General features: G+C 40.2%; 1 protein-coding gene across 1 annotated transcript in view; it reads left to right on the top strand.

Moving 5' to 3' along the window:
- Positions 1-4,235: 4,235 nt before the first annotated feature.
- Positions 4,236-12,676, top strand: part of ELOVL2 (ELOVL fatty acid elongase 2) — a 48,932-nt gene continuing 40,491 nt past the window's right edge. Inside the window, exon 1 of the mRNA XM_013190493.3 lies at positions 4,236-4,416. Coding sequence (XP_013045947.1) covers positions 4,414-4,416 — 3 coding nt within the window. The 5' untranslated portion in view covers positions 4,236-4,413. The remainder of the gene's footprint in view (positions 4,417-12,676) is intronic.

Consider the following 12,676-nt stretch of genomic DNA (forward strand, 5'->3'; position numbering starts at 1 on the left):
AAGGAAGAATAAAATCTTTGACTAGCTGTAGAAAAAATATTTAAACGATCTACCCATAATCACATGGAAATTGTGTTATATAAGCAGTGTATTCTAGTCCTCCAAAGGAATTTCAACCACTTTAACAAGATTATCTTTTCTCGTTTTTAACACCCTTGCATCATCCATGGCCTCCTTTTTGTTTATTATCATACACAGTGCATTGATGAAGCGGGAGTCTTGCCAAAGGCTATAAATGTAAATAAGACTTATTAAAATGAGTGTGCACAAGAAGAGCAAATTAAAGTAATTGAGGCAGTTTTTGTTCAGCCATGTCCTAATTTTTTAATCCTTGTCTTGGCACATACAATATCTTTGAAAGTAACTGGCAACCATGCCAAGTACTGTTGCCAAAACAAGTTTGACTGCCAACTGCTAATACTCAAGAAGCTGGCCAAGTAATGATAGTTCATGCAGAAGGTGCAAAATGTATCCCTTTCTTCTATTCTGCCTACACTTGACGACCTTCCCCCCACTGCCTCTCTTTTGGAATTAATACATTACTATTTCCCAGGGAAGGAGTACAGACGAGCTTGCATCCACTCCTTTCCCTGGTGGTGATTATCCTTGATAACATGATGCTTTATGTTGTAAGCTCTTTGAGGAAGGACCTGCCTTCTAGAGTAGGTCTCAACACAGCAAGACCACAGTCCCAAACTGGGACCTCTATACATTACCATAATGCTAAATGCTAGCACATGCAGGAGAAATAATTCAGTTCCAGTCACAACTCACAGAAAGTTACCACCATCAGACTCCTCACATGAGACACGTAGACAATGGACAGAGCATCTAAATATGGTCTTTTGTATTTAGCCTCAATTTTGGTTCAGGTCCATCAATCTTCACCCAGTTCTTGGCTGATTTAAATGATCAAAATGGACTATTAATATGAATATGATAAGAGGGATGAGAATATTCTATTTACAGAAATTTATAAAATGCCAAACTACATAACTAAACTATGTAAACTGTGAGTGCAGCCAAGGACTTTTCCTGGATGCGTTGCAATTGCATTTCAGCTTTAGCAAAGCGTTTGAGTAAATACCTGCAAGTATCCCTTTGCGCCGAAAGGGGGTGATAAAACATAATACTACAAAATCAGCACTGCTACACAATCGCTCAAATTAGTATTTTCTGCAGCCACAAGTTTACTGTGGCTTAGTTTTTTTATTTTACATGCCCAAAGCTGGAAATTTAATACAACGTTTAGTTTTATATTTACAGTCATATTACAACAGCTATAGTTTCAAAATTAAAAGCACAGAAAATGACATTATACAAAGAAATTACAAAACGTTAGCTTTAGAGTGATTGCTCAGATTTGATTCAATGCAGCTTTATTACCAACAGATCTTAAGCATTCACTGAGAGTTAACAAAAGTCTATCACATTAACCTTGTAACTCCCCATAACATCAGTAGCAGAATTGAGATCTTTAGGTATGTAACCATTGCCCCGTGTTAATAAAATTAGAAAAAATAATAAAATAATTTAAAAAAATAGAACAACAACAACAACAATAACAAACTGACAATATAAGGAAGTGAACCTCTTTCATTCCAGTTAGCTTCTCAGGAAAAGAAGACATATTTAGCCAGTGAGTTGTACAGATACTACTGAGAAGACAATTTTGTGGAACAGGCAAGTCCTGAATTTAAATTCCAAGTTTTGGAGGAGATCGTGAGCAAGAGCAGTGATCAGCAATGGGAGACATGTCAGAGTTCACTTTTCTTTCCCAGACAAATTCAAAGCCTGGCTGGACACAGCCCTGGGTAACTGGCTCTAGGTGACTCTGCTTGAGCAGAGGAGTTGGACCAGATGATCTTCCAAGGCCCCTTCCCACCTCAACCATTCTTCGGTAGTTTGTGATAAGGTCAAATCTGCAGCAATCCATGCACCAGCAGGACTCAAGCTAATGCCCTGTGGTATTTCACCATCTGTTGTGTGCATTGTCCCAGAGTGAAGTGCTGCTTAAATTGCTTCTACTTATTCTCCCTGTTTCTGAGGAATTTCAGCTGAAACTAAGCAATTCTGGTTCTCCACATGTTGACTTATTTTTCTGCCTTTCCTCTCAGCAGAACATAATGTTCAACAACCACTCAAAGCTAACATGCCTGGCAGAAGTCTGCTGTGCTCAGTGCCTGGGATCCAACAAAATGTGCAGCATCACCCTCCATACTAAACAGATGAATCCAAATCCTGACACAGCCCTTAAGTCTCCAAATTCAGCACACACATTAGATAGTTATTAAAATATCCATAGTACTATTACACATTCTTCTAAATGCCATCAAAATCCTGTCTGCTCCCTATTTGTGACTTCATTGGAGAAATAATTGTTGTGATTTAAAACAAACAAACAAACAAAACAGGTTGCTACTATAGATATAAATTATATTGATATTATTATGATGTTTCAGTTACAAGAAGCTCAAGAGATTAGGAATGGATCGTCTTTACCAAACCTGAACATCCATTTGCTTTCTGTTTTAGACAAAGAAAAGTGGGAATAAAGAAAAAATGTTTTGTATTACCATCATTAGGGCTGGATGTGGCTTGACACACTGAATCCAGCCTGTTTGGTCAATAAAGAAGTATTCAAATTTATTGAGTCATTACCATGATTCTCTGCCAGTCATCTTCTGAACTGCTCATTGCTCTACAGCACCTAAATACTAATTTCAAAGAGGACAACTTTCTGCTTAGATAGCAACTTCTCTGGGGGACAGAATTGATATCAAAAAGCACTTCTTTTCAGTATTTCAAGATGTTCTATAGTAACATCGAAAGAATCAAATGAATAACTGATCAAGAACATTAATGAGAGGAAAGGCCAGCAGATCAACCTCAGGAATTATAGCAGTTCAGTACAGACTAACACACCGGAATTTGGAAGTGCAAACAAACTTGTGTCTGCAAAAAATGGGCTAGAAGTTATATGAGGACATGCTTTCATGTGAGGCTTCTGGCACATCATTGCTAGGCAGGCAAGCAGCACTGGGATAGCAGACTTTCTCAACACGTTTGGAGCATCTCTGTGTCTAGATCCAAGAAAATGCAAGATGTAAAGTAGTACATGAACAAGGAAGCCACCAGGAAAAACCTGAGGTTTACAACATCAGTGCTACCTTTTGCACAAATATAGTCTATATACATCAAGTACACTTTAGTTTAGAATTAGAGAATCATTAAGGTTGGCAAAGACCTTCAAGATCATCTGGTCCAACCATCGCTGTACGGCCACCATCACCCACTAAACCATGTCCCTAAGCACCACGTCCAACCTTTCCTTAAACACCCCCAGGGATGGTGACTCTACCACTTCCCTGGCAACACAGTCCAAAGCCTGACTACTCTTTGGGAGAAGAAATGTCTCCTCATTTCCAACCTAAACCACCCCCGGTGCAACTTGAGGCCATTCCCTCTAGTCCTATCACTAGTTACTGTGAGAAGAGGCTGACCCTCAGCTCCCCACAACTTCCTTTCAGGTAGTTGTAGAGAGCAATAAGGTCTTCCCTGAGCCTCCTCTTCTCCAGACTGAACAACCCCAGTTCCCTCAGCCGCTCCTCACAGGACTTGTGTTCCAGGCCCTTCACCAGCTTTGTAGCCCTTCTCTGGACATGCTCCAGGGCCTCGATGTCCTTCCTGTATTGAGGGGCCCAAAACTGAACACAGTGCTCGAGGTGTGGCCTCACCAGAGCAGAATACAAGGGGACGATCACCTCCCTGGTCCTGCTGGCTACACTATTCCTGACACAAGCCAGGATGCCGTTGGCCTTCTTGGCCACCTGGGCACACTGCCAACTCAAGGCTTTACCTGTTCTGTGCCACACCTGGTCCCCTTGGCTCATTTCCACTGCTCATGCCACCAGCACAGGCACAGTCTGTTCTCTGAGCTCTGGTCGAGCAAACCCTGAGCAGCTGGAACTGAGAGGGGAGCACTGGGACAGCTTTGCCACTTTTGGCATGTAATTTTTGACAAATTTTCACTTTAAAAGCAAAATGGAGAATGCTATTATTGTAAGAAAGATTGTTTTTATTTCACACACCAAAGTCTGCTTTATTAAACACAGGGGGAAAGAAGAAGGGCATTTTCGGTAAGCTTCGATAGTCTGAATAAATGTTTTTTATAGGAGATGTAATGCTTTGTTTGCACTCGGAACAAAACCCGCAGCTGGCCGAGGGCTCCCTGCCGCCTTCGTCCCCTTCCCCCTCAGCGGCTGGCCTTGCCCTCCCGCTCCCTCCTTCCCCGGGGCAGGCCCATGGCCCCGGGATGGGAGGCGGGCACGGCGGAGCCGGAGGCGGTACCTTATAGCGGGGGCGCGGCGGCGGCCGGGCCGGCAGAGCCGGGCTGCTACCCTGGACAGCGCCATGGTGAGTGCGCGGCACCCCGTTATGACTGCCCCCCGGCCTGGCGGCCCGCAACATGGCGGACCCCTGACCCGGCGGCCCCCAAAATGGCGAACCCCTGGTGGCGGCAGGGAGAGGGAGGGATGAATGGAGGGAGGCCCGGCGGGGAGCGGGAGGCGGGGAGCGGAGCCGGGGACTGAGAGGAGCCGGGGACTAAGCGGGGTGCGCGGATGCCGTGGTGCGGTTCCCCCGTTGGCACTCGGCAGCGGGCGGGAGCCGACTCCCACAAGGTGCAGCCCAGTCCCTTGCTCCTCGCAGGTGCATTTTGCTCTGCTCCAAGCACGTTACACAAACAGATTATTGATATGTTAATAGAAGCTCTTCTTGTGCTAAGCGTACAAGCCATACTGGAACGCTTTCCTTTTTTTTTTTATTTTTATTTTTTTTTCCTTTTTCCCGTGTAATGAACGAACAACAGAGTTTTAAATTCCGGTTTATCATTTAAGAAAGTTACAGTGGAACAATGCCATCATCTGTTTAGCAAGGAGGACCATTTCCCCAGGGCATATTGTGTCTTTGCAGTTAATGGTGACTTCCCCAAAGGATCTCATGCTGTTTATGAACAGTAATGTATTAAGTGTAACACTGGCCTTGTAAAGGAGGAGAGGATCATGTCAATATTTTTGCCTTGAAGTCTGAGCTAAGATGGGGCTGAATGCTGTATCTTCCAAGCTTGTTGTATCAGAAGTTGTGACATGATTAAGAATGGAAACTAATTCTTCTTTAACAGCAAAAACAATTTTTCCAAATGTCTTTGCAACATATGCTGTAATTTCTGCCTTTCATGCATAAAAATCAATTTGAAATCAAGTGACTGAGACATGAATAATATTCAGATAGCCTTTACACGAATTAACTGGAGTCTTCCTAACAGTCGGTTGCTGTAACTCTGAATCTATTTCTGCTATCCAGTGTGCTTGCAATCAATTCAGGCATAGGTTGATAGATGGGAAAAGACCCTCTTGAAAAAGACCAGGAATGGTGCCCTAGTTGATGCTGCCTTGTAGCTCCAGAATGACTTTCCACTGCATAAATGAACAGCTATTTATTACAGGGCTGGGTAAGATATAAAAACAAAATACATGACTAAGTTACTATTACTGCACAAAGCCTAAATTGGTAATGTCTTTCTTAAGGTACAGTGATGGCAGCTACAAAGAAACAAGAAGGTAAATTGCATTATTTATCAATAACTGGTACAGATAACAATCAGGTGCTCAGAATTGCAGAGTCAACTTGAAAGAAATTTAGAATAACAGTTAAAATATTTAATTTGGACTCCTTATAGGACAGATATGAGATCAGTCACATAGGTGCAAATCAAAAAAGAAATAATATTGGTAACATATGCATTGACAACTTTGTATTTCTGCTAATGAAAGCGATAGTGGAGACTTTCCCTTAATCTGTTATTTCTGGGTCTTAGAGCTGTTTCATTAACCTTGGAATTATTCTTGGAACAGCTGGTTGCAATATCCAGAAATGGCTATTCAGAGCTACACACAGTTTTCTTTTAGCAAGTTTTTGCTCTTCTGTATCTCCAGTAATCTGTGAGAGTTGAAAAGTTGCTTAGATTTCATAAGCCTTGTTACTCATAAATAGAGGCATCCTGGGGAGAGAATGGCCAGTTTGGGGAAATCCTCTAAGAGGTGTAGAAGCTGAAGGTTGCTTTGGTTCTAAAAGTTTGAAAGAATGATCTTGGAGCATTAGCTACCTAAGATGAAACCTGAACTTTTTCTGAAAACTGCTGTAATGATACTAATGCAGGGTTAGAAGTTGCAACACACAGATGCCTAAATGGACCTGGAGCTGACTGGAGGGAAGAGGGAAGGATGCTACTGACGGTACCAGGAGTAAATGAATGATGAACTTAGATTTTAGGACAAGTAGTAGGAACAGTATTTTAGCATTCTCTTCTATAGTGGCATAGGAGTAATCAGGTGTATGTTACTTCAACTCAAAGGAGAGAGTTTATCACCATCATGGGTGTTAAATCACTATTATTTGTAGAATGCAGCAAACCACAGTCTTCATGAGGCTTTGAGTGTTTCCATATCATTCCCACAGTATGAAGGTAACCACAGTGGGACAGTTTTGTTTATGTGGTTCAGTACAGCTCTACTTACTTGTGTGGATCTAGGTCAAATTACACTGGCTCAGGATTTGGCTGCACCCTTGAACTTTAAACCGATTATAAGTTTTGATTTGTCAGTATATTTTCCATGGGGTCAAATCCCACTTTTACAGAATAAGAGAGTACATAACCTTGCACAGTGTATGCCAACTAATGCTTACAAAGAGGCTAGGTAACACTAAGGTAAGCATAAACACGAGGACTGTACAAAGCTGTATTTAATAGGTTCAAGTATCTTGAACCTCTACAATAATCCAGTTGCAGAGAAGTTATACAGGCAGGAGCTAGATTTTTTTTATTTTTATTTTTGTAATTCCCTAAGAAACAGATAACCAATGTAATTTGAAATCAATGAAGAAAGACACTTAACTCTTCCAAGTACCGTGGCCACCATGTCAGGGTATGATGCCTGATAAGGGCATATGGTCATTATAGGACATACAGAAAAGGTCCCTAGACAGAAGCAACTCTCTTGTTGGCAGCAGCCAAATGAAAACCCTGCCTCATTGTCCATTGGTATTTGTTAAATGCCCTGAGCACCTTCTGAAAAAGAGTTGAAAGAGTTGAAAAAGTTGAAAGGGTTGCTTTTCTGAAAAGCAAAGACAATGTTCCATCCCTTTCTTCTGGAGTCCCTGAACTCCAACAGGAAAACAGAAACTGGAGGAGAAAATTTTCTGTAAATAGTGATCAATCCAGCACAAATTCATGGCTGACATGGGAGCTACACCATCCACTGCCAACATGATCTCTCCAGCTCCAGAGTGAAAAGGTAACAGATTTCAGTACCCCTGACATCCAGAACCAAGGCAGCAAGCCAGGGTTGTGCTAGGTGATACAGAACTAATGAAGCTGGAGAAACTATGTTCAGAAACTACATATAGAACAGACAAAGGGACATAAGTACTTGCACAGAAACTGAATGGGATATGCTGAAGCCTTTAGCACATGATGCAGTGACAAGGGATTAAGAAGTCCTCTACGTCCTTAAGCTTGAGTCCAATGTTTAATTTGCAAAGTTACTTACAGATACCCACTTACAAAAACTTTCATATTGCCTTTGGTGTTGATTCCTTTCTTCTCAAAGAATATCTTCTGATTATTTTTTTTTTTAATTCTGGTTGTTGAATCTTCATTACAAGTACTCTGATCTGTGAAAAGAAACAGATACCTGTTCATCAGGTACTTCATTTCACATTCATTTAGTTCAATAGTGTCTCTCAATTTTATTAAAGAAAATAGTTAATCAGATCCAAACACTTTAAAAACGAACCTCTGACTCAAAAATAGGAAAAAAAAAAAAAAGAAAAAAAGGCAGTAGTAAATTCTTTAGGTAGTAATAAACTCAAGAATAATGTCAATATGTGGGGCTGGTTTATTCTGTGGTTTATGCCAGCTTCAAGTGTAAGTCACATCAGGTAGGAATTTTGCCTGATGTTTTCTTTCCATGCTATATAATCACTGCCTGTAAGACTGATTTAGACACCAAGGCATTTAGAAATAAATCTCATACAATTTGAGTTGAAGTACATATTTACTGATAAGGTAATATGTCCCAAGTGCAGACTGACTTGTAATTAAAGAAAGGAGGGAAATTAGGAGTTTGAAACTAAGTGTACCCCTGGTTGTTCAGAGCCAGAAAGCTTTTGGGATGAGTCTGCCTTGTGACAGTTGTGGAAGGGCACAAGAAACATTCCCTTGCTACAGCGGAGAAGAAACACCTGGTGAGACAGGGGCCTGCAACTCTGCTGCGTTATAAATGACACACTTCAGACTTCAAACGTATCAATTAATTTGCCAATTTATAAGAGCCTGGCAACAGCTGAGCTTATAAATCTATTATCTGCATGCAGCCCACATGCCATGTCTTATCATGTGATAAATACATGGACGTCGGACTGCATCCTTACCCACTGGACTGCTGCACAGCTGACAGGTAGAGTTCAATGTGAAATTAAGTGAATATTTATGTCTTCTGCGGGGCTTCTTATCTACCTAAGTAACACAGCAAAAACAATCTAATTTTGGGGGGCTAGTTATGCTCAGATCTTGGAGAGTAGGAGGGATCACTTTACATCTTGCATTATATTGGCATTAATACTGAAGGTACTCTGATTAGATGTCAATCTAACAACAACTGTGTTTTTTCTTAACGTTAAGTTCATCCAGCTAATGACTTTTAAACTTCATTGCAATTTGTCTTCCTCAGTCCACACTGACCATAACAAAATGGTCAAGGTCAGATGTCGTAAACTGAAGGAGATAAAACCCCACATGGCATAAATGGATACATGAAGATGTGTAATTAAGGGACAAAAAGTTAAAATTGTTTTCATCACTGCTGGGAGACATTTACATGCTTCCTCCTCCCCCCCCCCCCCCCCCCCCCTTCCCTCAGGAGGACAGGTAAGGACATGAAAGAAGTTCTTCATATTCTGTCATTATTTGAAAGCCAACCACAGCAAGAAATGGAAGCTGGAATTAGGGTGGCCAAGGTTCAAGGAAATAGCCTAATACCAAGCATAAGGAAGCTCAACAAAACCATTATTTTCTCAGTTTTTTAAAGGCTCCCTGCAACATGCCAGTCCCTAGTTATCATTCAAGACACTTTGCAGCTAGTGAAGTCAATGTGCTATTGCAATATAATGGTAAGAGTAACCTATAGACATGAAGAGAAGTCCCCAGTTGCTTTTATCTCCCCTGAGCCAATAACTCAAGCAGTTACAGACACATGGTGCTAGGACCTTACCATGTAGCACAGTCATTAGCATTTTTGTTTTGTTTTGAGAGATGCAGCAGTCCGGATGCTTCCATGGTGTAAGTGGTTTAAAAGTTTAGGACTTAACATTCTCATTATATGTGGATTAAACTCTAGGATAACTACTGTTGGGAGTTAATGCAGGAAGGGAGATAGCATGTGCACCCTTTTATCCCATGCCAGCAGACTGTGCTCTGTTACTGGGGTTCTGTACCCTTTAAAAACTTTTTCTTGGAGTTCATTAGACTGATTTAAGACTTTAAAAGAGGTAAACTTAGAACTTTTTTGAGGGGATAATGTGGGAAGGACTTCCACACTCTTCTTGGCTTCTTTATTAAACTGAAAAACCAAATGTCATTTCCTTTCCTTTCCTCACCCAATCTTCTTTAATTATGAATAAAGTAAAAATCATGAATTAACATTTGAAATCCAAGTTATTACCCTATAGAATCTAAGGGAGAAAGGGAGGAAAAACATAAGTAAGGACCGATTAACAGAACAAGAAGATATTTTCCTCTTTAATTGTTGGTTTTTGTTCTTATGTAACACTTCAGAAAACACTCATCAGATGCTGTTTCTTCATTTCCCTATATTAGGCGTGAATTTTCACAGCCAGCATGAAGTAAAAAATACTTTGTTTCTTGCATTTCACTCTGAGCACGGATAAAACCAATCCAGAAAACAATGTGCCTTCAAATTGGCAGGGAATAAATGGTTGGCGAAGTTGTGAAGGGTGATGTCCATGTTCAGGAGTTGGCACATCTTTTAGTAAGGCTGCTCTGAATAATACCATCCACACCCACTTTCTCTCTGCTGGCTAGAGCAACCCATGTTACTTCTATTGCAGTATAAAAGGTCATGTGAGGTTGTGTGAGCACTGCATCTGCAAAAAGTTGGTATTTGCTGCAGAACAGTGTTTCAGTACATACATGGCTTAATTTTTTTTCAGTGTTTGTCAACAGTCCATGCAATTTTGAGGAGAAAGCCATGAAGTCCATTTTCATATCTACAGGCTTATTTGTTATTCACATCTCCTTATGAACAAAATAGTTTAATCAATTTGCATTACTGTCTGTCTGCTCAAAATTTCTTTCCAAATGCAAAAGTTTTTTTAGTCTGAAAAAAAAACGTCCTTGTACAATGTTTGTAGGAACATCTGCATCTTCCCTCTCAGCCATTAGGATTGTGTGGCCTCCTAGGGTAGCATCCCAGAGTCACTCTGCTGTACATAGGAGACAATGTTGTGTTTTAAAATGCAGCAGCCCATCTTACCTAGGAGTCTTAACTAGGTTGTGTGTACTGAATCCTGCTGGAACCTAACTAAGAGTTGGCCTATGCTCCTTCTGAGATGTCTCTTACTACTGACAGGAAGCTATGCATGAAGCAAGACAAAAACCTCATAATTTCAAGTTTTTGGATGAAAAAGACATAAGAAACAAAGCCTGTCCAAAACCAGTTCAGATTGGCAAAGTGTCTGTAAGTTCCTTTCTTCTTCCCACCTTCTGCTTTATAAAGCAGAGATGAAAGATGCCTTCTAACCTGCCAGTGTGCAGGTGTGTTTGATTTCAGCAGTTATCTTCACTCTTCCAAACTGTAAACTCCAAATTCTGGAGCAAGTGTCTCTACCCAGAAGCTTAATGATCAAGAATCATGAATCTGTCTATGCCAAAAACCACACAAGACAAAGTATATCACTTTCCTAGTTTTATGTTAGTCTCTGAAATTTCTGAACCTTTCTTTTCTGGCAGGAGGCTAGTTATTATATATCCTAAGTTTTTTGTTGTTGTTGTTTTTCTGGCACATGTCAAAAGCATCATGGGATATTCATGCTCCCCTTGAAAGCTGAGACACAGCTTGTGATTCCTTGGCGCTTAAACACATTTGAAGCTTGTCTCAAAAATAGGCAACTTGTGCAGAGAATAGAAAAGGTAGTATTTAGTTTTATTGCTCTGAAAAAACACCAGTAGCTCTCCATTTCGTTGAAAAGCAATAGTTGACTTTTTGGGTTTAATGCAGCTATTTCTTCCTTACTGCTGGAGATCTTGTAAGCCTGCATTTTAATAGTATCAGCAAAAAAAAAAAAACCTTGAAAGATAAAGCACTAAATTATAGTTATTTTGTGGGTAAAGCACTAAGTTTTTTCCCCTTTACATTTACTGAACTACCAGCATATTATTTCAAATCATATCATTGAAATTTCTCCTCAGGATATAATAAAACTGCATATAAAACTTCTTTTTCATGAAATAACTTATTTTTCATCAAGCATAACCTGCGATCCATGGTAGTATTATAATGTGTCCAAGCTCTAAGAATAATAACTTAATAATATTTTTCTCTAAGAACAAAGTTTAAAATATTAGCCTTTTCACTTAGCATGGGTGAGAGGAAGTCATCTCCTTCTGTGACACCCTTGAAAGATGGCAGAGTTCAGATCAGAAAATGTTTTGCTTGAGAAGCGCGAAGCTGAAGCCCAAGCCAGAGAACTTCAGTAAGACAGGTATAAAAGGAAGAAACAACACAGCACTATACCATTTTTGCCTCCAGGTGTGTTTTCATGTATTGAAAGGAAGGTTAGTATTTCAATATGTTGGCTCATTAAACCTTAGGCTTTGCTGAAACTTGGCATGCACTCAAAAATACTCAAGTCCTGAACACTCAGTAATTGGAATATCTTGAGAAGCAAAAAACAAAGAAACCCATACCATTCTCCTAGTCTTCAGCAAATCTGGGGGCTTTTACTAGTTTCTTTTATGATGTCCCCAGCCCTTGCCACTCACAAGTCCTCCTCCAGATACAACTGGCATTGATAGACATTGATGCAAACATGATTCTCAGCAGTTCTCACTGAATGCAATAAGATGGTTATTTAAATGAAGAGGACAACATTGTGGAAGTAAGGAGGTCATGCAAATTAATACTGAGCTAAGTAACAAGGTACTCACTGCAACATGACCCTCTGTGTTCCAAAAAGCAAAGTGAGATCATTAAACACACGAGTAATTCATTTATCAATCCAGAATTAGAAGAGGCTTGAGAATTAATTACCTGTAATTATCTTGCATTTGTCTTGATAAGCCAGTTTGGGATATTATGGTCAACATTCAGTTGTTCAGACCTTCAGGTTATTGTAACAGATAACTGAATCTTAATTATGAAGGAGAAATGTATATAGCCAGGATGGAAGAAGTGTTAAATTCTGTTAGCGCCTCGGATGACACAGTGCTTAGACCTAGCTGGAAAAGTACTGAAGGAAGCCTTCAGACATAATTTCTTTGCTTATTTCTTTACATCTTGCTAAAATAAGTTGTTTCAGGCAGATGGATTATCTTAAA

This window comes from Anser cygnoides, chromosome 2, assembly GCF_040182565.1.
Source record: "Anser cygnoides isolate HZ-2024a breed goose chromosome 2, Taihu_goose_T2T_genome, whole genome shotgun sequence".
NCBI lineage: Eukaryota > Metazoa > Chordata > Aves > Anseriformes > Anatidae > Anser > Anser cygnoides.